The 24,742-nt window shown below is 44.3% G+C and overlaps 1 protein-coding gene across 1 annotated transcript in view; it reads left to right on the top strand.

Annotated features, from left to right (window-relative positions):
- The window catches only part of fndc3ba (fibronectin type III domain containing 3Ba), a 94,328-nt gene that overhangs the window by 38,749 nt on the left and 30,837 nt on the right, over nucleotides 1-24,742 (top strand). Inside the window, exons 4-10 of the mRNA XM_062397481.1 lie at nucleotides 4,118-4,194; nucleotides 6,507-6,738; nucleotides 6,904-7,072; nucleotides 7,372-7,502; nucleotides 20,188-20,246; nucleotides 24,226-24,377; nucleotides 24,475-24,534. Coding sequence (XP_062253465.1) covers nucleotides 4,118-4,194; nucleotides 6,507-6,738; nucleotides 6,904-7,072; nucleotides 7,372-7,502; nucleotides 20,188-20,246; nucleotides 24,226-24,377; nucleotides 24,475-24,534 — 880 coding nt within the window. The remainder of the gene's footprint in view (nucleotides 1-4,117; nucleotides 4,195-6,506; nucleotides 6,739-6,903; nucleotides 7,073-7,371; nucleotides 7,503-20,187; nucleotides 20,247-24,225; nucleotides 24,378-24,474; nucleotides 24,535-24,742) is intronic.

The raw sequence follows: 24,742 nt of genomic DNA, 5'->3' as shown, positions 1-24,742 counted from the left end.
AGTAATTGTGCGTGTGTGAGTGAGGCCTGGACCTCGCCGTGTTTGTGTGTGTTTTTTGGGGGGCCCAGTCGCAGCTGCCTTTGACAGCTGCATGATGGGAAACATCTGATGAAACGTTGCATCATCTCCTCCGTCTGTGTGAATGTATGTACAGGACAGCTGGACTGTCGCTGCAGCTCAGCGTAGACCTTTTTCTGCTCGTCTAAAAGTCTGTGTGCGAGGTAAAGTGTCCGACAGGATGTTTACCATGGACATGTGTGTATACTTCTTGTGTAAATCTTTAGCAACACAACTTCAACTGACAAAGGCGAAAAATAAATTATTTGGGCATCTGCATGTGTGTCATGTAAGCGCGGGGGCCCTGCTCTATTTTTCTCGGTTAGTCAACTTGGTTATATCGCTACCTGACATTTCCTCCTCCGACTAAATAAATGTATGTATCCTGCTCTCTTCTTCAAATGGGAATCTTTTATTTTTTTCTGGTTGGAGTTTTATCGCCCTGTTCTTCATGTGTCTATCTTTCTCTCTGCTCTCTCCACGGTTTTTCAGTGTTGTGCTCCGTCTTTGTCCACAACACAAAACACAGTTTGTCATCATTCCTGTGGTCTTCTCGGTTTGCTTTAGCAGTGGCTAAACTATGTGCACACCCTACTGACCCCTGAGTGATTTGCACATATGACCGGGGGGTGTAAGGTTTATTTATGTGACTCTTGCAGTAGGATTTGTTTGCTCGCAGATGTAGTTTTGTGAGATAAATAATAATAACTCAAAGGCACTGGGACCTATTATGAATTGATTGATGCCTGCAGCAGTTGAACATTACTTTACTTGTCTTCTCTTCTACATTGATCACTGAGCAGGAGACTCTACCTGTCTCAACACAGCGTTTAACATGTTGATGGTGTTGTGGCTTTTCCTTTTAAAAGCCCCACGCTGCAGGGCTCCTCCTGTTGGCTCACAGTCGAGACAGTCTGAATCCCAACAGTCTCAGGCTCATTTCATTTTCACTTTTCACAAAAAAAAGAACATTTCAACACATGCAGACTTTTCACATCAAGGAAAAAAACCTGATGGCAACAAAAAATAAGATAGTTATTCACTTATAAGGTATAGTTCATCATTATATTCTCACTGCATGTAAAATAAAATAATAAGACTTCATTTGTTTTCAATCACGATTTGCAAGACATCATTACTTCTCCAAAATTGCTAAAACATCATGTCATTGTGACACAACACAGCTGAAAAATTCATGATAATATGGAATAATAATAAAGTTATCAACCAAGCACAAGTTCTTATTATGTTATTAATATTAATGCAAGGCCGTGTCCACAACTAAACAAGTGTATCTGTTTACGTGGGAGTATAGTGGACACAAAGTACTTCTCCAGATCCTCCTGGAAATCCACAGGGGGCCAGATTAGGCACAGACAACCCCTTCAGTGATTCAGGTAATTCAGTGATGTCACCACACATGCAGGATATGAACTCATAATTGATCTCTGACAGTCAGAAGCGGAAGAAGCAACAGATGGAAGATGAGAAGGAGCAGTGTGTGTGTGTGTGTGTGCGTGTGTGTGTGTTTGTGTGCAGTTGGTGAGCAGTGTTGTCTAGGATTCCAGGAGGATTAGCCAGAGGAAGTCCTGACTCTATTTGAGGTGCTTAAAGGGCAAAAGCGGGAGGAAAGACCGGAGAGTGACGTTACCACAATGTGGATCAAGGAGCACATTGACTTAATGTGCACGTGCAAAAACACACACACACACACACGTAGACACACAGGGAAACACACAAGGACACAATTACAACCACTCAAATCCCACAACTGCTTGATTATCCAGAGTCTTTCTAAATGGCATTCAGTCTTATATTATAAGACTTATAGCTGTGTGTGTGTGTGTCTGTGTAGGTCTGTGAGTGTGAAGGTTTATAGGACAAAGACTGTCTTGTATTTTGGGAGGGTTTGGGGGGCATTTGGGCCTGTTGGGTCCAGTCCTGGGGGCCAGGGGTGGGTGGGTGGGTGGGTGGGTGGGTGGGTGGGTGTGTGTGTGTGTGTGTGTGTGTGTGTGTGTGTGTGTGTGTGTGTGTGTGTGTGTGTGTGTGTGTGTGTGTGTGTGTGTGTGTGTGTGTGTGTGTGTGTGTGTGTGTGTGTGTGTGTGTGTGTGTGTGTGTGTGTGTGTGTGTGTGTGTGTGTGTGGCGCGCTGAGTGAAGAGCAGAGACTGTCTAAACACACGTCTGTTTGCAGAGAGAGAGAGACTTTACTGAGATACAGAGCGTGTGTGTGTGTTTGAGACGGTGTGTGAGCAAGAGGAGAAGTGGCTATGAGCAGTGATGGAAAGAGGTTTAGAGGAGTAGTGTGTGTGTGTGTGTGTTCTCCACATGCTATGACCTTCTACTCAATGAGGACTTTCATATCCCTCCTCGCTCGTCAGCATGGTGGGGAGCAGGACTGAAAGACGTCTGTCTCTCCATACCTGTGACACACACAAACACACACACACACACTAACACAGTGGACTTTGCTCAGGTTGTGTTTATTTGTGCATAATTGTACGTATTTACTGTACGCTTACCTATTTGTTTTTGGCCGGTGAGAGGTCAGGAAAGAGGGGATGATTCAGGGAGGCTGGCAGAGAGAGGGAGAGTAACTAAGAGGCGAATAGGGAAAGGATGAAGCAAGCAAGCAAGGAAGGGAGGGATGAAGTGAGTAATTGAAATGAAAGGTGCGGGAGTGAGTAATAGGTGAAGGGAGTGAGAGAGAGGGGGGAAGCTCTTGCGGGAGGAATTCCTGATACGAGGGATGGAGGGATAAAGGAAAATGTGAAAAGAAAGGCAAAGGAGGACGAGAACACAAGGAGGCTGAGACAAGATGAAAGGGTGAAAATAGTAAAATCATCCGTTCCCTTAAAACAGAAATAACAAACACTTCCTCACTCGTAGCCGATAAATGAGAAAACATTGTGTAAATGAGGTGAAATGACCCTTTAAAGAAGGAGCCTGTTTGACTGGCGTCTGTACGGACAGAAAATATTAGTGTGTCTTGCATGTGTTTTCATAGGTAGTGAGGGCCTCTGTGTGTGAGTTTGTGTGTGTGTGTGTGTATTCGCTGTATGATTTATTCTGAGGCCAGGTCTGCCTCCAGCTGTCCCAACGGGCTCCCAATGACTTTACCAGCCGCAGACCTCCATCACGGAGAGAGATGGAGAGAGACGCTGGTGCGGGGAGAGATATGGATTGTGGAAAAGTCAACATCATTATCAAGCTGCAAATTCAATCAGATTTTCTTGCTTCTCGTCGTTCGCAAAAGATGCAACTTTCGTTTACATTTGCATTCATGTGTTTTTGCTTTTTGGGCCCATGCATGTGGGTCGGAAGGAGTTTGAAATGGTTGCTGTCTTCAGCATTTGTTAGTTGGTTAGTTAGCAGGATTACAAGAGAACACACTGAACCAATTTCCATGAAACTCTGTGGAACATTGGGGTTTGGGTCATTGAAGAACTTAATAAATGAGGATCTGGATCAGGGGGCAGATCCAGGAATAGTTTTCAACTTTTTTTTCCTTGATTGCTCAGAGAACAGTCATGAATCTTGATGTTCAGACAACTCATATTTAGAATGTGGACATTTTGGTGCAGATCCAAATAAAAATCAGGACTTGATGAATTTCAATGTGGTTTCATGAGGAGACCGTTGGGCATTGATGGAGCTATGAGCTCTACCCCTCAAGTTTATTTATGATTGAACCTTTATTTAACCCAGAAGTCCCTCGAGATTAATATCTCATGCTTTTGAGGGAGACCTGCACCAGAAAGCAGAACATTTCAATATTTAATCAGAAGCTACATACATGCACCAGTGCTCTCATGGATGAAATGGGACAAAACAAGATCAGATAACATTTCATATATAATATCTAAGTGAAGTAATTTTCTGGACCTAAACGTTAGTCTTATACAAACTGAAGACATCTGTGTGGCCCTCCCTGTGCCACTACTGTGTGGTCGTGTTTGTTTCCCTCAATGTTGATTGACAAATGTAAATGAGAATTTCCTTCATTGTGAGCCGCCTGCTTAAATAAATAACCCCCCCACCCCCTCTCTCTCTCTTCTCTAGGTCCTGCTGAGGTTCCCATGATGTCCCCAAATGGGTCGATCCCTCCCATCCACGTCCCCCCAGGATACATCTCACAGGTTAGTGTGTGTGTGTGTGCTAGTGCGTGTGTGTGTTTTTCCTGAGCTGCAGACATTTCCCTTGTTTATCTCGTGTTTGTGTCAAGTGGGAGTGTCAGGCTGAAGAAGAGACTGCTTTTAATTAGCTCGTGGGTTATTTTAGCTAAAAAACACTTTCTTAGGCTCAGGATCATGTGATCTAGTGTTGACTCGTGTAGTTGTTTATCAGTATTAAAGGTGTAAGAAGTTTTCAAAGATCTATTCAAGCTGTATTCATTGTGCATGGGGGCTAGTTGAGCACTTATTTACAGCCAATAAAATGGCTGCTTTGCAAGGATGAAGTGAATCCAGCTGCCAGATGGCTCATGGACTTCCAGCTCTTATACTTGTACTCTACGTTGTTTGTTTTTGCTGAACAACCAGCAGAAGTGGGTCAAGTGCTCATCATAAAGCATAGATATGATGGACGTCATCCGTCCTCTTCCTGCAGTCTGTGAGACAGAGACGTATCCGAGGCAGCCTCCTCCCGAACCGGAGCACCGAGCAGGAATGTGCTGAATGTCGAGGGCGCTTTTGTTCCTGCCACTTTCTCACGTGCTTGTGTCCGATTGTTCTCGAGCAGATGCCGTCGCAAAGATATCAAAAGGAAAACTCTTTTCTCCACTTAATCTCTGTGTTGTTGGGAAGATTGTGACATCATTAACTGGTTTTAGGGAAAAGTCTGACATGTTAGTGGTGTGGTTGGTGTTTAAGGTTAGTGGGTGAACACAGGTCTATGGACTGTCCTCACCAGTGTAGTGTTCCAAACACATACGTGGTCTGCCTGTGGTGGGATTGTGGTCCTGTGCCAGTGGAAGTCAGGTCATTGGCTCACCGTGGGTGTGCGTTTGTGTTTGCTTGTCTGTGTGTGTGTGTGTGTGTGTGTCAGTGGGGATCGGGCCAAGTGTGAGCGGGAAACACTGTCATTCTTACATAAACAAGCCTGATAGGAGAGACAGGCACAGGGTGGGTAGGTTTTTATGGGGGGGGGGGGGGGGGGGGGGGGGGGGGGGAATGGATGGATAGATAGAGAGAGAGAGAGAGAGAACTGCGGTTGTGGACGCTTGTGTGTTGACAGATGGATTGTGCACATGTTCTTGTGTCCTTGGTGGTTTGCGCTGATGCTTGCGTTGTGATGGTGGGTGTGCGGGGGCACATGTGCACGCATGTTTGTGTCCCGCCCACTTTGGTATTGTTTGCGATGAGTGTGCGTCTGCTTGTCGGTAAATGTTGTGTGGGTTCGCGGGTCGGCTCCACATGTAGTCACGCAGGGACTTTGCCCTTGTTTTCCTGTAAACTTGTTGTTTTTCTCCTCTGCAGCGTAGGAGGGGATGAGGGGCCAATAGGGGGGGCTCCTCTTCCTCCTCCTCCTCCTCCTCCTCCTCCTCCTCCTCTTCCTCCTCCTCTTCTTTTTCTCCCCCTCTCTTTTCTCACTTGGATTAGCTCTGTAACCCTCTTCCTCCCCTCCTGACCCTCTGTCATACTCTTGCTTCATGCTCTCTGTCTCTTGTATTCTGGCACTGAGTGTGTGGGGGTTTTTAGGGTTGTGTTGTGTGTCGTGGTGTGTGTCTGTGTGCGTTTTGTTGTTGTTGAGGACCAGCAGATGACTTCCCCTCTCAGCGGGGAGTGTGTGTTTGCTCTCTGCTTGGAATGCAGGCCTGTGAAAGTGTCTGAATAGTTGTAGCTGTTTGTGTGTGTGTCTGTGTGTGTCTGTCTCTGTGTGAGTGTGTGAGAGTTTGTGTGTGTTCCAGGCCAGGAATGTGAACGTGAATACATGTTAATTTGACACAGTTCTTTGAAACTTGTTGTTATTGAAATCTGTCGACCATCTGATGACAACATTGCAGAACTTGTTCTCATATAAAGCTATAAAGGACAAAGTGTTCTCATGTGTTGAATACATTGTGTGATTCATTCATTTATTATTTTCCCACCATTTGATGGAGAGGACACTTATGTTCACCGAAGTGCAGACTGTAAATTACACTTTGGAAAACTTTTATTAAAGTCGAAATGAAAATACCCTGAAAAAAAGTTGTAAAGATGATTTTAAAGGAAGAGTAGGAAGAGTTTGACATTTGGTGAATTATTATTTTTCACCAGCAAAAGAAATGTTAAACCTTTTTCTTTAAGCCATTTGGGTGAATTTTATGTATTTGAACCCTGTGACATCAGTCCTTATCTAAAGGAGCGGATCCTCTTGAATTATGTGATTTATATAAATTAAGAATCTTATCCATCATTACTTTTTCTTCCTGTCGCCCACCTGCCTGTTTCTCTCCTCTCTCCTGCAGGTGCTGGAGGACTCCTCGGGGGTCCGCCGGGTGGTGGTGACGCCCCAGTCTCCTGAGTGCTACCCGCCCTCCTACTCTCCAGCCCTCTCCCCCACACACCACCTGCCCCCCTACCTGACCCACCCCCACTTCATCCCCAACTCTCACTCTTTCTACCCCCCTGTCAGCCCCGGAGAGCTGTCCCCCCACCAGTACTACCAGCACCACCTTCCCCCCATGTACGGCGACCCAGGTACTGATGCGCTGACCCGACTTTATGGCTACGTCCCCAGAATCCGGGTGGAATTATTAATCCAATTAAAAAAATATGCTTTGCACTGATGCTGTTGAATTAAATAAATCCTCTCTCTTCCTCTTCTTCTCCTCTTCTTCTCCTTCTCCTCCTCCTCTCCTGCAGAAATCATCCCAGTGTATGGGATGTCTAACTACATAGGCAGAGAGGAGTACAGTAAGCCACAGCCCAAAAAGATAAGGGAACAGAGACAACTGGAGCGACAGAACCGACTCAACTCTCCTCCCTCCACTCTGTATAAGGGCTGCCTGGGGCCAGCACACAACGGATACAGGTGACCACTAACCAACTGGTTGACTTTTTGATGTCATATTGGTATCAGTGTTTATGTTAGTTGATATGTGTGAACATTTTAATTTTATTACACCAGCGAAACTATTTCATTTCATTCCATCACAAAATATTTGTGGTTTTATGATGATTTATATCATTTCGTTTTTTTGGGATGTTCACAATGATCAGTAAAATGTTTGCAACATTTTTTCCAGTTCCTATTGGGACACAGAATTTCACACTTTTTCATGGGGAGAAAAACATTTAATTAACTTTGTGGTGATTTAATTTGTGATGCAGCAACAAATCCCACGCCCCATTGCTCGGGTCGGTGGGGTCAGGGGGGGGCGTCGGCAGCCCAGGAGGGAAGAAGCCGGAGAGACGACTCCGCAGCAGTCCACGCAACGGTGAACCAGAGACACACGCACAAGGTGGGATGCACACAAACACACACAGTTAGAGGAAAACAGACTCACTAAGCACTTTTGATCATTTGATCATGATAACTATCAATGAACACTAATGGAACGCCATGCTGCCTTTGGCGATTTCGATGTTTTGTTTTTAAACTTTTGCTCTAAAACCAACTTCACTGTCACTCCTCTCTGTTTTCCAAACAGTGCGTGTGTCTGAACGCACCACACAACCGGCTCATGTCTCTATGTGAAAGAATAACTTCTATCCTCTCTGACCTCGCGCTCTTTGTCTCTGTGTGACCGGCTTTGTCCTCCTCAGCGAGATGAAGGGATCCAGTGGGGAAGAGTGCAGGGGGGGGGGCGACTGAAGGTGGGGAAAGGGGGTGAGAGCGGGGGGGTTGTCTGGGTAACCACATAGCTGAACCCGTCCCTGAGCGCTATCGTTTTACCCTCACTACAATACCGGCCTTGTTGGTGAAGGCTGAGCCACATGGGGGGATGTTGGCTGAGAGAGTTGGGGGGGGGAGGTGAAGGGGAGACGGGGGGGTCGCATACCTGCAGAGTCCTGCTGGAGATGAAGGAAACCTTTGAGCTCCGAGATTCAGAGGCCGCAGCTCGGCCTTATCACACATGCACATGAAAAAAAGTGCACACGTGCAAAGACATCAGGCTGCACACACACACACACACACACACACACACACACACACACACACACACACACACACACACACACACACACACACACACACACACACACAAACACACTCCTAGTGGTACTTTCCCCCTTTAATGACATGTCTTTTGACACACATGTCAGACGTATGTGCGCGTTATTAAAAAAGAGCAGACCGTCTCATTCATGCTCTGGCCCACACGGCACACATGGCCGTCTGCAGGAGGTGATGACAGGGCGGACGTAGAGGGACGCATAAATTCATCCTCTCGATCGCCGTAACTGTCGGGGTCTTTTCTTTCTTTTTGTTTCAAATTTACTCTCCTCGTAAAACATCGGCCGAGTTTCTCGCAGCGTGGCGTCACATCAGAGGAGCATTTGATCTCGGCCAGGTGTGGGGGAATCTGCGTGACCGGAATCTATGAGATCTCAGCGGACCTATCATTCCCACTTATAAGGAAAGTTTAAGTTAGCACGTTGTTATCTAATTTTTACTGTAACAGAATTGTATCTATGTTTTGGACCTCTTATATATGTTGTATACTCTTCTTTTGAGATATCCATCCTTGAGATGTTTCTGCCTCCACGTCAGAAGCTCGGCAGTGACTGGACCTTTTGTTTCTGCTGCTCACAGATGAGACATTCACAGCTGTTCCCAGAATTAATATCTCCTGGTCAATCTGGACAATGCACACGACGCACTTTCAAAAGTTTTCACAGTAGAAAGTAGATCCTTAGATAAATTGTTTCTTTAAAGCTGAGAGTAGATGTTTGTTTATTTAGCAGGATAACGCAAAAAACCTACTGGATGGAATTTGGAAAGGCGCGGTAGGGGTCAGGGAAGAGGCCGTTACATTTTGGTGCAGATATGGATCAGGAGGCAGATCCAGGAATGTTTTTTTATTTCTTTAACATTGCAACATTTCCGTTGATTTCTCAGAGAATAATTCATTGATCTTGATGAGAAAAACAAATCAAAATAAGGTTCAGGGAACTGATATGACTGAATGGGACTGCTGGGCTTTGGTGGAGGTATGTGCTCTACTGAGTGCCATGTTAATGGATTGATCATCAGATTAACTAACAGTGTTGATAATTCATATTTCACTCAATATAAGTACTTTAGAGAGTCATTGTTTTTCTGTCACTTTGCCTTTTGGACTAAAGAAGCAGTTTGACTTTATCAACTACAAAACTTACCAATTAATCAAAAGACAAAGACCTCTGTTCACTGCAAGGGCTGCTGGGTATTGAGATGAGTTTCAAAGACATGTTGCATGATTGTATTATTCACTGGGGTTGAAGCAGACCTATTTACTCCGTTTTAAAGAAGGACATTAGATAACCAGCAAATAAAACCAAAATTTGAATTTTATCTGAGTTAAGTAAGACACCATATTTTGTTTTGCGTAAATTGACCCTTTGATAATATCTCCTTGATTATTTTGGTGTAATTGGTGTCATCACACAAAATTGTATTTAAACCTACAAACATATACTCATAAACGTATGTCAGCAAATGCAAACCTGTACATACAGAGGAGGCAGTGTTTGACTGCAGAACTTCTTACGCTACTCAAACACACACACACACACACACACAGACACACACACTCATGCACATACCAGACTGCCACAAACACATCAGTGAAGCGTCTTAGAGGAGTGCCAAGGGAGGCAAAGAAAAGCAAGGTCGGCAGCTCGGGCTTATGAGCCTCACAGCTTCATGTGCCTCGAACAACGATAACACACTGTAATGAAATTATCAAATGTGCATTTAACATATCCTGAGATTGGCAACAACATCACAGTGTGAGTTGGATCTTTGCAGATAGTTGGAAAGCCCCCGTTGGAATGGGCGCAGTGCAGGACCCTTCCTCTCGCTCCTGACTCATGATTGAGGGATTAGAATCAGTTTGATTCATGTATGATCGAACAGTCGCCGTACAACCGGGCCTGGTGAGGATGGAGTGTATGTTAGCTATAAACTTGTCCACACGTTTCACCTCCACCCACACAGACCCTAACCTGCTACAACACATGACGGGAACATGTCAGCATGTTGTCAGTTGTCTGTTCTGGTCTACGAGGGTCTCAGTACTAGGGTGGAGATCAGGCTGAGTCAGCTACATGTACCACACACACACACGGAAACACACACACACACACACACAGAAACACACATGCACAAACACCCCGTAACTGGGCTTCCTGTAAAACAATCAGAGCATGAGGGTCCAGAGGAATGGCGGGAGGCAGGGGTTCAAACAGAGAGAGTAGAGGAATGCAGGATTTGAAGGACAGATGAGAGAGAGAGAGAGAGAGAGAGAGAGAGAGAGAGAAGGAAGATGGATGGTTTGTAAAGAGAGAAAAACTAAAATAACCAGAACTCCTACATCACAGGGTTCGGAGAGATGGAAAGACGGAGAGAGAGACGGAGAGAGTTTAAGAGCAGAGTACAAACATTCCGACAAAGTTGCTGCTTGGCCCGGTTCGTCCATGTATGGTCCAACCCAGAATACCACACACACACACACTCACATAGCACCGCCTACGCTTTGCCCTTGATGCCCTTGGTCTTGTGTGTGTGTGTGTGTGTGTGTGTGTGTGGCTCCTGCCCGGTGCCAGTGAGGCAGCAGGCTGACTTGGCGAGTGCAGTGACCATTCCCCAGTTAAGCAGCTCTTCAGGCCCCTTTTTTTCCTCAGAACTGTGCTGCTGGCTGAGCAGAAACAGATGTGGGCCCCGTCCCCTCTGTTCCTCCATCTTGGCTCCGCATCATCACCACCGCAGATCCTGTCTCTCACTCCAAGTAAACTGGGATTTCAGCAGAAACAGATGGAGCAGCACCTTCGGCTCCTCCATCTTTGGTTCTACGTCACTGCCGAGCGCTGTGAATTCAGGAGAAAGCAGATGTGAGCGGCGGCTGCTGCGTCCACCATGTTGGCCCAGTGAAGAAAATAACAAAGGGCTTAGATATTCCAGTGGTCTGCTGTCATAGTTTGAGCTCAGTGGAAACATATTTAAGTTTTTTTTTTCCTTGCTTTGCTTTCTTTTGACAAATATTTAGTTGCACAATTTTTCTTCTACAAAAAAAATGACAGGAAAACATCTCACATGTCTTCAGTGTTGACACAAGTCAAACAATTACAGTATAATTTCTTTAATATTAAAACATTATGTAACAGAATTAGTTTGCGACATGTAACTGACATTTATCTACTGGTCACAACTTTTGTTAGATAAAGAGTGTGTTGTTTCTAGAGCTGTTAAGTTTCTTCTTTAAAAGTAAATATCATTTAAAAACTTTAAACATCATTTTAATTAAATCCATGATCTGTATTTGCCTATAATTAAGTGAAATTAACCAATGCTTAAATATAAATAATTATATTAAATATAACTGGTAGCTTTGTGTAATGGTTGTAGCACCTGGTTATATATGTAGTTAATGAAGAATTTAACAGTGCATTAAGAATTGGGTTTACACATTCAGTCATTAATAAAATATTGACTTCAATACTAAGAAAGGAAACAAAGAGTCAGCAGGTTTCTCACTCTATGAATCACTGCACATTAAATCTGTGCTTGTATATCTTGAGGCTTTGCTGGGAACCAGAACAGTGCTGCGTCTCTCCAGAGGGTCAGAGGTCAAGAGGTTCGTCTGAGGATCAGTGAACCGTTTGACTCACAAAGCAAGTGTCCTGCCGGAGAATGATAAACGTTATCCAGAGGCGTTGTTTACGATGAGGAAACGCAATAACTCATCTAAAGAGCAATAGGAAGATATTTCATTAGTTACTGCTCATGAAGCTTTTAGACATGCTGCTTTACCAGGACGGTAAATCACTGTGTAACCATGAAATGAAACAGACAGATCCACCACCGTCATTTTTCTTCACTGAGCTATTTGTCTACTCTTACTTTGAAAGAGTTTCCTACCAACCAAGTAGCAGTGAAGTAACAGTTTCACATCAGTCGGAAAGAAAGAAGCTTTTCAAAGCTCTGTGTAGTTTTGCTGATGTCATCCTCATTAGCTCTCGCGGCCTCTGACCGAGTCATGACTCAGCTTTAACTTCAACATCAGGCTCGTCTCCCTGGTCCTTCGGCTCCAAACGCAGCAACAGGCCTGGAATCAGTGTGAGCACTGAGCCCACACCCAGCCGGCCTCGGACCGGACTGTTTTGATGTGGATCTCCATGGCTATAATCTCTGCCCCCCATTTCCCCCCCCCCCCCCCCCCCCACACACACACACACACACACACACCCCGCCCTCACAACAAACTCCAACCCCTTCCCTCAAATCCAAATACGGCCATGTTCGCAGGGCAAGATGGAGGGCAGCGGGGTCGAAGTGAGTGAGACAGGGGGAAGAAGAGAGGACAGATAAGAGAAGAGAAAGGGGAGAGGAGAGAAATGAAAGGCAAGAAACTGGGGGGAATGAAAGAGCCAGAATGGGGGATGCACAGAAAACGGAAAGAGAACAAGGGATGGCTTCACTTGCAGAGGAATGTCTTTCCCGCTGATATCATGTAACAGGACTAGTGGGATTAGAAGGGGAGGCTGTTCTCGCCGGCTACAATGAGCACAGCAGACGTTTCCCTCGCTCAGCTGAATGGAGCTTGTGATACGAGCGATAAACGGACAGCGCTCCGTATCGAGCAGAAGAGGGTTACATAATATTTAGTCTGTTTGACGGCTTCATCCGGCTTTAATTGAGTTTGTCCCGATCAAATGAAGTAATTCATCGGATGAAATGCACAAACCCCTCAGATGTCTAAAGCAGATCCAGTTGGACTGGGATTTCATGGAGTGGGCATTTTAAGACTCCTGAGTCAATGGTTTTAGTTTTAAAAAATCCCACTACAGGTTGTTTGAGTTTAGGAGTATTTATGGTCATGGTATTTAGGTGGAAGATGATGAAGTGAGAGGTTTTTATCAAGATCGTTAGTCCTTTTTGTGTTATTGCTGATGTTCCAAAAAGTCCTGATACACAAACTGAAGTACTTACAAGTTTTTTTTTTAAACACCATTTCAAATGTGCAACTTTAACTTGGAAGGCGAAAGGCTTTAGCTCGCTCAAGAAGCTTTAAGTCTTATTATGAAAACTTCCCAAAATGTAAATCAAGTATCCACATAAAAAAAAAAAACACAAACAAAGCATGTGCATGTAAGAACAACACAACCGCAACAGCCAACAGGGTCGGATGATAGAAGTTTGACAATTTGTTGCGTTATGTTAAGTGAATCAGGACACAATAGAAGCGTTTGTTAAATACGTGCAACTAGCGACAGTAGATGCTAGCGGCTAGTTAAAGTATCAACCAAATCATCAGGGTAATTACCAGAGTTTCATCCCTCGATGGCAACATGCACCAAGTTCTGCTTTCATGTGGACTGCTTTCAAAAAGTGGGAACAAAGAAACATGAAAATACTGCAAACCTATTTAAAGGCAGCAGGTCAAGTGGTTATTTTAGTTTTCCTCGTCCTCAGTAATTAACTCGTGGACTTCAGTGACCTCGCTCCCTTTTTATTTCTGTCCCTGTAATTCCCACAGTCTGCTGCTCTGCCTTTGTTTGTCCCCTCTGTGACTCTGCCTCTGCCTCTGCCGTCTGTCGGTGACACTCTGGATTTGTCTTCCGCTCCGTCCACCGGTCCGCAGTCTCACTCGCAGGACGTTTCTTCCTGGGCTGAGCAGGGTTGGATGGGGTCAGGGCTCCGAGAAACCCTGTCCCCCATAATCCCTCGCTCCATGCGCCTGTCCCAGCACGTACACCCTAGCGTATACTCGCGCTCGCCATTCACGCTCTTCTTGGAAAAAGCAAAAAAGCGTTTTGTGTCACTTGGCAGCTGAGACACTCGTCTCCATCCTGAGTGAGGCGGCTGCAGTGGACAAGGTCTCTGTGTCTGTCCTGAGTCCACATTCACACATGAAACCCGGTTATTGAGAGAAGTGAGGTTGAGGCAGGGACCTGGTGAGAGCGGTTATGTGTTTATGCTTTGTGTGATTTCCAGCCGGAGTTGGACTTTGGATTTCAGTATTTTAGGCACCGCGGCTCAAAAAATAATGAGCTTTATTATTATTGCTGTGAGTCGCTGCCGTTGAAATAGTTTCCTCGGACTTTGTCAGGAGCACTTTTAGAAACCTGGTGAAACATCAGGTCTCTGTGGCAGGAATCTGCTTCCTTTGCTTGAACACTAACACATCACGTGTCTGCAGAAAGACGACAATAACCCTGTCGCTTGTTTGTGTGTCTGCCTCTGTATCTGTGTCCTCCTCTCCTCTCTGGTTGGGTTTGATTTTGGATTTTTAATTTCGATTTCTTCCGCCTGTGTGCCAGGCTCTCTGTCTGTCTCTCTCTCTCTAATCCCCTTTATAAACCATCAGGACTCTGGCCATGAGAACCAAACCTGCACCATGACAACCACAATTTCAGGCATGTCCCCAACGACTGTGTCTGGTGTGCGTGTGTGTGTGTGTGGGTGCGTGCGTGTGTGTGTGTGTGTGTGTGTGTTGCCCAGCTGTTGAACAGATGGAATGCTCGCTATGCAGCAGATGATAATGGTGTGGTATTCAAGGTCTGTGCTCCTTGCTCCCTCCATGTTCCTCTTTTCTGTCCTCTTTTCTCTCTCTCTCTCTCTCTCTCTCTCTCTCTCTCTCGCTCTCTCTCTCCCTTCCCCACTCCTTCCCCTATGTCCAATTCTGTGTGTCCTCCCTCTCATCTCTCCCTCGCTCTTTCTCTTGCTCCTTTTTCCAGCTGAGTGTCCTTCACTTTGCTTTGTTCTCCCTGATTAGAGGCTTCTGAAGATGGGGATCATATCTCGCTTCGTTCCTTCAGGAGTGCACTCACACACACCCTGTGCCTTTGGCCGTGTGTGTGTTTGTGCACTGTGTGTGTGTGCGTGTGTGTGCACGTGCAGTGGGGGCTGAGTGAGCGACCGTTGCCACATTTTTCACATTTTTTTCCAGGCCTTAAAGGTCTTTTTCTGTCCCAGCAGCAGACAGACTTTGTCTAAGAACCACAGGTCGTCATGCAAGAGGAATGCAGCCTCAATGCAATGTTAAAGTGACTCAGTTTCACTGAAGCTCTTTTAGCAAGTGACGCCATTAATGCTGAAGTGTGTAGGTGTGGGGATATTTTTAAAAAGATTCTTGTAAACATGCCTCTGTACTTGGGAACTGAGGAAGGGAGGAATGGATCAAAGAGACAGACTGACGGTTGTGTTCAGTATTTATGTGAATGTGTGCTTGTAAATAATCCAGTGTGTGCTCCCCGACTTTTTTCCATGCACCAGAGCTGCTGCGTTAACTTATTTCAGATGCCCCGAGGCTTTGGAAGAAAAAGTGACTGTGAGCTGGAATACTTCAGAGGATGAGATCACCATGAACTCTCCTGATAGAGTTAATCAGGAGAAAAGTCGAGCGACTATTAAATAGCAAAGTCTGGTTTCTTTGTTTAACAATAATCTAATTTAAAGCCTGGGACGAAAGTGTTTGGAGAGATCTCAATTGCAGTACAACAAGTACGATAAAAAATAACTTAATAGAAGAAGTTGGAGACCTTCAACATTTTCCAGTTATAGGAATCGTTTCCGTATGGGAAATGCCTTTATTTGCATAATTTTGAGAACTCTTTTAGAATGTTGACACTCCAGGGAGATAGTGACACGGCTAATAAAAAATTGCACATGGCTCAAACCTGTTAGTCTTTACCTTCATTTTACTTGTGCACATTTGAGAGTGGTATCAATATCAATAGCTCTGATTTGTGCCTCTATAGTTTCTCAGTAAACAATAATATTCATAGGTATTACTGTAAAAACGACTCTTATCACTAAAGTGCCAGAAATCCTGATGACCCGATTACATTCAAGCTGAAGGTCTTGAAATAACCCTTTTGGTTTTGTGAGATTACCCAGCAGCCACCTGTGTAACTGTGTTCACGGACATTAAAGGTGAATTGGAATTCGCAGTGGTGTCAACAACTTTCAGAATTGGCTACTCCTTTCACCTCCCACCGCTGTTGCATCAACAAAGAAACTTTACATTACGACTTTTGGCTTTTTTATTGATGTTTCATTACTTTTATTAAGCAATATTATTATTTTATGGTTTAAAATGTCCAGTGAAAGTGTAAAAAATCCTCAAACAGCCCCACGCTGCGTTGTTGGGTCGCGTTTTGTTGTGTGTCGGCTGGACACAGGGACTTTCAGTGTATAACCACTACCACCCTGAGATGAGTGGAGCTCATCTGCTGTGCGCCCTCTGATGATGTCACGTAAGGTTGTGTAATCCTTGCCTCACATCTTCCTAAGCCCTCACCTTCCTCTCTCCTTTCATCCCCCCGTCTCTCCTCCTCTCTGTTGATTCCCGGCTCACTTTTTGTCTCTCAATTTCCTTATGATTCTGCACCTAATCTCTTACCCAGACTCCTCCTGCCTGTCCTCTCTCTCCCTCCTTCTCTCTCTCTCTCTCTCTCTCCCTCTCTCTCTCTCTCTCTCTCTCTCTCTCTCTCTCTCTCTCTCTGCAGTTTGTCCTTCAGTGTCTATCGTTCTTCCTCTAAATCCCCCTCTCGCCTTGTTTTTCCTCAGCCCGCTGCTCCCCCTACCCCAATTCCTCATTCCTCTCCTTTTCCTGCTGTCCGTTGCGCTCCCTCGCTCCCTTGCTCCCTCGCTCCGTCTGGCTGTCCCCGGTAATCAAACACAGGCGGTCAGACACAGACAGGATGTGAGGTCAGACAAGGAGAGGAAGTGAGGGTGCGTGGGCAGCACATAAACAGAAGAGAGAGGAGGTGAGGGACACTGAGGACAGAGGACTGTGTGTGTGTCTGTGTGTGTGTGTGTGAACTGGGAAGAGATTCAGTTTCTCTTCAGCGTCAACTCTTTGTGGTTCTCTTCTGTATTAAGCACTTAAGCATCTGGACCAAACAGCCACAGCGAGTCAAAACACTCGGCGGTGAGGTAAAGCAGTCGGTTTTTCAAACTTTATTACCGGTCTCCTGAAATATCAAATAAATCTCTGCTGTCACAAATTGAGTTTGTGGGTTAGCCAACTTCTTTTCATCGAGTTTTTAAAAAACAAAATCTCTTGAGTGTGGAAACCATAACCAGCAGAGAAACATCACCACTGGATTTAAGATTCTTCAAGGTCCTGATTCAGAACAGAACTTGTGGGTCACTTTTAAATAAAACAGTTTAACCAAAGTTAGTGTATATATGTAATGTAATATAATGGAAATCTGTCACAGCCAAAAATTTGGCCAGTATGGATTAACTTGGTTTTTATATAATTAATCCAGAAACTCGTTTGAAAAAGAAACGGATTATTCTTCTGATTCAAATAATGGAAAAAGATAAATGGAAAATTTAGAATCCAGTATTTTGGCCCAAGGACACTTCAGAATGCAAACTGGAGAGGACGGGGATCGAACCACAGACTACTTTGATTTAAATGGACGACCTCTTGAAATGAGATGAGATATCTTATCCCAGAGATTCAGCAATATAGATAGAATGAGTTAGACAGGAGAACAAGTGATGATAAAAGATAGGATACAATAGGCAGTCAATAAAAATTTAATTAAATTCAAATACAATACAAAGAATATGTAAATCGAGTGTAGAAGAAAACACACAGATAGAGATCGGAGCTGCTACAACTAGATTTTTACACAATCTTAAAGTGATGGTGCACGGTCGTGTCAAAGTCTAATCATCTTTATTCTTACTTTTCTCTTTGAATAATATATTTAAATTTAACATTTCTGAGTCAAACAGCTCCTCAGCAGTCAATTTCCAAACCTCATCACCAAAAACTGTGAACTCCCAGAAACGCGGTTCATCAGTCTCGGTTATTGTTTGATTTTGAACAGCTGTTGTTTGTTGATCGTGCCGGCTGCAGCGATGCGGTCATGGAATCCTCGTCTGTTCTTAGCTGCACTTGACGAGTAGCTACAGGACGGCGGCGCTAACCGGCCCGTGTTCTCCTCCTTCACTCAGCTGTGAGTAACGGGTGGAATAAGCCGGGTCAGCCTATTAGCCGACAGAGCCGCTCACGTCTGAAGCTGTGAGTCCGGCTGTGATTTCATTCCATAAAAGACAAAAGTTCACCTCGGTCCAAATGGATGAAAGGGGATAAGTGTGTTTATGAAAGAGGTGCACTAATGAGCCAGTGTGTCTCTAGCAGTGATGCAGAGTGTGTAGTTCACCTCTTGAACTCTCCCAACACACACACACACACACACACACACACACACACGCAGACAAACACGCGCACATGCATACACAGAAGCTTAACTACCCACCTCATGGCACCCGTCACCAATCTACTGTAACCTGATAGTGGCACTTTATAGACACACACACACACACACACACAGTCTCTCTCTTTCGTCACACACACACACACACACACACACACTCACGGAGGTCAAGTTGAGGCTGTGCTTCCATGACATCACTGTTGCCATGACTCATAAGTGTACCCCCAGGCACAGTAAGGCCTCTCCTCCACAGAATCTGTCAAAGGGACTTAGCTATAGACACATACAATGACACACAAACCAACACACACAGACACACACATATGCACAGACTCATTCAACACCTTCTCTAAAAATACAGTGACATTTAAAAACACAAACTGGATCGTACACAAATATGCATTGTGGTCTATGTGTGCGTTTGTGTTTTTTTTTTGTTTCCATGTATGTGCAGTTTGTGCTCGTTGGTCCTGTATGACGGTACCACACACGAGTTGAGTTGCTGACGCACACAAACACACACAGTATCCAGTGTGATTTACCGCGGTCAGACGCAGATGGAGAAAGCAGATCTCCTCCGGTTGGAAAGATCTCAACTGCGAGGATCACACAGGCGGGAAACTTCCATTCGCCACACACGTGGCCACACATGCACACGCACTCACACACCATCAAAGCCATCCTGAGGGCAGTGTGTGAAATAGCCATCACTGTTGTGTTTCAGTGAGTACGTTACTGAACAACATTGTGTTCTCCTGCCGCACAGAGCCTCACACATGTTTATTATCTGGTGTCGTACAGTGTATTATTCTATATTAAATATTGTTATTCAGTTTTTATGTAAAAGTCCAGCATTTTAATGAGCTGTCATTACACAGATGATTGCTTTATACTCCGTGTCATGTCAGGCATAACAAGTCGTGTTGCGGAGTTACAACCACACTGCTGACGTCACGTGGATAATTAATCTCATGTGTCGGGACGGTGGTTTGAAAAGAATCCATAACAATGATTGGGATAATGATGTCTATGAACTAATGACTCCAGAGAACAGAATAATCACTCTGGGCTACAGGTCATTTTCTTATATTTCTTGAATGGGTGATCCCCCTTTTATTTGCTCCAGGTCAGGAATCTGTTCCTAATGCCTGCCGCTCTATGTTAGCTCTGGATAATTCAGTGATTTTCCAGGCCGGGGCTTTGTGCTTCATGACTGGATGAGACGAAATAGGTGGAAGAAAACAAGTGTTGCGTCACACTGAATTAGACAACACAAAGGCCTAGGTCTGTTTTGAGCTATTTCTGGGTTGTTGTTTTTTTGTTATCATCCATCTTATCCAACAACGACTTGGATAAGATCTTTTAACAGGCAGATATTAGGGCCGATTAGGGGGTCAAAGTGCGTTTAATCAGGCTTTTGTTTTGCCCCTATAGTCTACATGTCAACCTTGGCTGACCCTGGACAATAATTAAACACAGATTAGATTAAGAAAAAAACATTTAAAACACAAAAAAAAACTCTGTAACACTCAACAGATGTTTTTTTTTGTGTGTGTTTTCTGCAAAAATTGTTAATGTGCATCTCTCTCAAACTGTGATTGGTGTAAATGCGCAGACAGATTGAATGTTTTGACTCCACCTGCGGCTGCGTCTGCTCTCATGAGTCACTGTCTCTTATTTTGCTGAATGTAACTTTATACAAACCACCTATAGTTGACTTTTAGTAATCAATGTATTTTTCCCTGGTCTCTGTCTCCTCAGATCATGATTCAGAGGCGAAGCGTGTTCAAGACATGCTGTCTACAATCGACAAACCACAGGTTGGTACACATCCTCCCACAGCTGCTGCTACACACACAGACACGCACACACACACTTTCGACCCATTAATAACCACTTTCATAAATCACCCCCGTGTCTGGTGCAGTCATAGCTGGCACAAGTTCTGATATCTTTCTCATATTTCCACCCTGTCTGTGTGATTAACACAAAAATCTGACAACCACACAAACACACACACAAAAATATGTTGTGACAGCCTTTGTGTAGTGTTGTCTTTTTTCTGAGCACGGTTCATCCAAGCTCTTGCCCACCCTGGCCACATGAGGGCAGCATCTGCTCGTCCATCTGCCTCCTGCTCTCTAACGGCTGAAAATCTCTGTAAACACTGTAACAGACCCCCCCCCCCCCCCCCAGGGAGATGTGGATGTGTATGAATGAGCTGCAGACATGGTTTACCAGAGAGGAATCGCTCACTGCCGCTATTAAAGCGGTGTGGTCAGCAGGCTGTGCAATTGGACCATTTGATATCTGTGGGCTTTATATCAGTGGTTGTGATAGATTGTGAGGACGCAGCCGTGAGAGAAGGAGAACATGGAGAATGGAAAAGAGGAGGAGATATTATTAAATACATGAAATAGACCAGAAGTTAATATAAGGGCGGTAGTGTACCGACTCTAATTACCTCAGATGGCCGTTCCACTGATAGAGCAGCATTATTATAGTTGATAGTCAGAGGGGGGGGGAAGAGAAGAACAGCAGTTTTAAGATGTTGTTCAGTCTCGGATTGTTTATTTTTGTGTGTCATAAACTTCAATGACTCTGATGCATTTATAAAGGAGGCAGCAGCCTGTAACGGGTCATGTTCCCCCTCAATGGAATCAACCGGCTCTTGTGGTCGCAGGTGCTGCAGAGACGGAGCTTATGTGACAAAGCACTTGATTTGAAAATATTCACATTACATTACATTTCATTTAGCTGACGCTTTTATCCAAAGCGACTTACAATAAGTGCATTCAAACCCAAGGGTACAGACCAAGGACGAAAAGAATCAAGAAAATACAATTTCTTCAAATAAAGCAAAACTTCAAAGTGCTATAAGTAAGTGCCATTTAAGTGCTACTAAAGTGTTAGTTTCAAAAAGTTGTTAGTTTTTTTTTTAGTTTTTTTTTTTTATTCAAGGTAAAGTAGGAAGAGGTATGTTTTTAGTTTTCGGCGGAAGATGTGTAGACACTCTGATGTCCTGATGTCAATGGGGAGCTCATTCCACCATTTAGGAGCCAGGACGGCAAACAGTCGTGTTTTTGATGAGTGTTTAGCTCGCAGTGAGGGAGCAACGAGCTGATTGGCCGAAGCAGAGCGGAGTGAACGGGGTGGGGTGTAACGTTTGACCATGTCCTGGATGTAGACTGGACCGGATCCGTTCACAGCATGGTACGCAAGTACTAGTGTTTTGAACCAGATGCGAGCAGCCACTGGTAACCAGTGAAGGGAGTGGAGGAGAGGAGTAGTGTGAGTGAATTTAGGTTAAAGACCAGTGGAGCTGCTGCATTCTGGATGAGCTGCAAAGGTCGGATGGCAGTAGCAGGTAGACCTGCCAGGAGCGAGTTACAGTAATCTAGACGTGAGATGACCAAAGCCTGGACCAGAACCTGCACCGCCTTCTGAGTGAGAAGGGGGCGTATTCTCCTGATGTTGTACAGCATGAATCTACAGGACCGTGTTGTTGCAGTAATGTTGGCAGTAAGGGAGAGTTGGCTGTTGAGTGTTACGCCCAGGTTCCTAGCCGTCTGAGTGGGGGTTAACACAGAGTTGTCAAAGTTAATAGTCAAGTCGTGGATGGGAGAGTCTTTCCCTGGAAGGAAAAGAAGTTCAGTTTTGTCAAGGTTAATCTTCAGGTGGTGTTGAGACATCCACTGAGAGATGTCGGTCAGACAGGCAGTGATTCGTGCTGCTACCTGTGTTTCTGATCGGGGAAAAGACAGGATTAGTTGGGTGTCATCGGCATAGCTATGGCAGGAAAAGCCGTGCGAGTGAATGACACGATATTATGTTGCTCCTCTGGTTGTATTGTGTGGTTTTATATCAAAAAACAAGGTTCTAATGGGAACTGGGCTGTAGCATTTTCACTGTTCATGCATTAGTGTCGACATTAACATGCACAGAGCAGCCTGATCATTGCCGACAGTCACCGTAAGGTATCATGTGACATTAATGTTTCTAATCCCATGCTGGCGTCCAAACGTAGACTGATTGATGGGTGAAGAGGCCTCCTCCAAATCGGATTAAGTCAAAGGCTATTCCTCAAACTGATCTCAACCCACCAGCTCTTCAATACAGAGCCATTTTTTATGTATAAATCTCCACTGAAAGTTGTGGTGGGCGGGCAGCTTCACTGTTGGACACAATGAAAAGCAATATGCACTTTTCTTTAATAAATTTGTGATTTTGTTAAAAAGCTAGACGGGTGCAGGGAGAGCACAAACCTCCACAAAGGCTCTGTCACCATGTTAAAGGGAGAGAATCAAATAATGGATTCTGCCAGTTTATCTGGATCCACTTCAAAAGTTGAATTTTTCCTCCTTGGCCACCCTTCCACCAAGTTTCAATAAAGTCACTAAGTTTCAAGTAGTTTTTGCAAAATCACACAAACAGGAACGGAAATATAAAATCTTTTGCGGAGACAAAAATGCAACCAAGGACAAGGTGAGAGTTTTTTAATTTTTTTGGCTGCAGTCTGTGATTTTAAACTCACTCAATACAAAGTTATGTTAGAAAAGTGTCTCAATGGATTAATGCGTATGACCAAACTAATGTAAAGTAATTGAAATGGTGATCCATCACCCAGGACCACTACTGGTTGATTGATTGATTTTTTTTATTTCTGTGTCATGCTCATTATATGTTCAGCCCAAAAAAAGACTTTCAAGAAAATCATTATTCAGACAAAGAAACCGAGCAAAAGAAAGCAGAGCAGCAGCACCAGTAACAAAAACGTGTTTTTGTTAGAAACAAAGGGAGCTGAACTATAATAATTAAAAATACACAATCATTCCTTTCTGTCATCATCAGCTGGACAGATATTTCATTTAATGTAGATAATCCTAACTCGTCAAATTAAGAACAATAAAGACGTAGTCATATAAAACTGAACATTACATTTATAACATAATGTAAAGTGTTTTGTTAAAACCTCATAGTGAGCGCACTAACATTGTGCATGTTCGTAAAAGCAGCTGTTATGTGAGCGGGAATCAGACAGAAATTGATCTACAAGCGATGATGAGAGGATGAGGGATGGTGATGAAGATCCACAGAATTCTGACCTTCGACTTTCACTGGTCTTTGCTCAACCGTCTGTCACACTCTAGATAATGAACAGGCTTCTCTCGGGGTCAAAGGGTAACATGAAAAACTTCCAAAATGGTTTCCCCTCATCCTTCACTTCCTTCTGCTTTCTGTCGTTTTCTTCCTTCCAAGACAAACTGTGACTTCACTGACATCCCATCGGATTCTCAGTAAAATGATCTCGTGAAAACTAAACATCTTGATCAACAAATTCTCAACGAACACAATGAGTGTTGAGCGTTGCAGCTGAATCCCCCTCAAACGTGCACACACTTGCAGGCGGGTGCACAGACAGGCTGTTAAACACACAAACAAGGAGACCTCTTTGTTTGTTTGTTTGTTTGTGTGTGTGTGTGTGTTTGTGTTCGTTCGTTCATGTAAATTCTCATGTACGTTCCTGGCCTGGACAGAAGAGACAAACTGGTTCACTGTGATATACACATACACATACACACACGCAAACATACACGTACACACACACACACACACACACACAAACACACACACACACACGTGCAAAGACACGTAGACACACTTGAACAGTAAGATATACATGTTCTGTAAAAACACCCAGATTTTCACCCTGTGTGTTAAGGAAACAAAAGTTACAGCTAATACAAGGTACAAATATTGTGTAACATTCAGTGTGTATGTTTTTTGCGTGTCTTGCAGGTTTCCAATGTGCAGGCGCGGTCCGCACGGCTGTCCTGGGCCCCCCCGGTAGGGCTGGTGAACAGGCATAGTAATGGGATGCCTGTGTCCTGCTCCTACGAGGTCTCTCTCTCGGACAAGGGACGAGATGGAAAGTATCGCCTCATATACAGGTAGGACGCACAAAGCCAGAGGAGCACACCACACAGAGGGAGTTCACATCAGGTCAGCTGAAGTTCACACTTTTCTGTGTGTGTGTGTGTGTTGTAGTGGCGAGGAATTGGAGTACCACCTGAAAGACCTAAGGCCAGCGACAGACTACCACCTACGGTAAGTAGGTTTCTGACCTGACCCACCCGTCTGTCTTTATTTAATATTTTTCCTCTCTTCTTGTCTTAGACTTTTTTTAAATGAATTTTTATTTTAAAACAAAATTCATTTAAAAAAAGTAAGACGAATCAAATAAGACCCAAAATGGATAGAGTGTCAATCTGCAAATAGGGGGTCTATGGGAATATTTTGTGATTTCTGTCTAAAG

This window comes from Platichthys flesus, chromosome 10 (genome assembly GCF_949316205.1).
Source record: "Platichthys flesus chromosome 10, fPlaFle2.1, whole genome shotgun sequence".
Taxonomy (NCBI): Eukaryota; Metazoa; Chordata; class Actinopteri; order Pleuronectiformes; family Pleuronectidae; genus Platichthys; species Platichthys flesus.
This window is presented reverse-complemented; position numbering and strand designations above follow the sequence as displayed.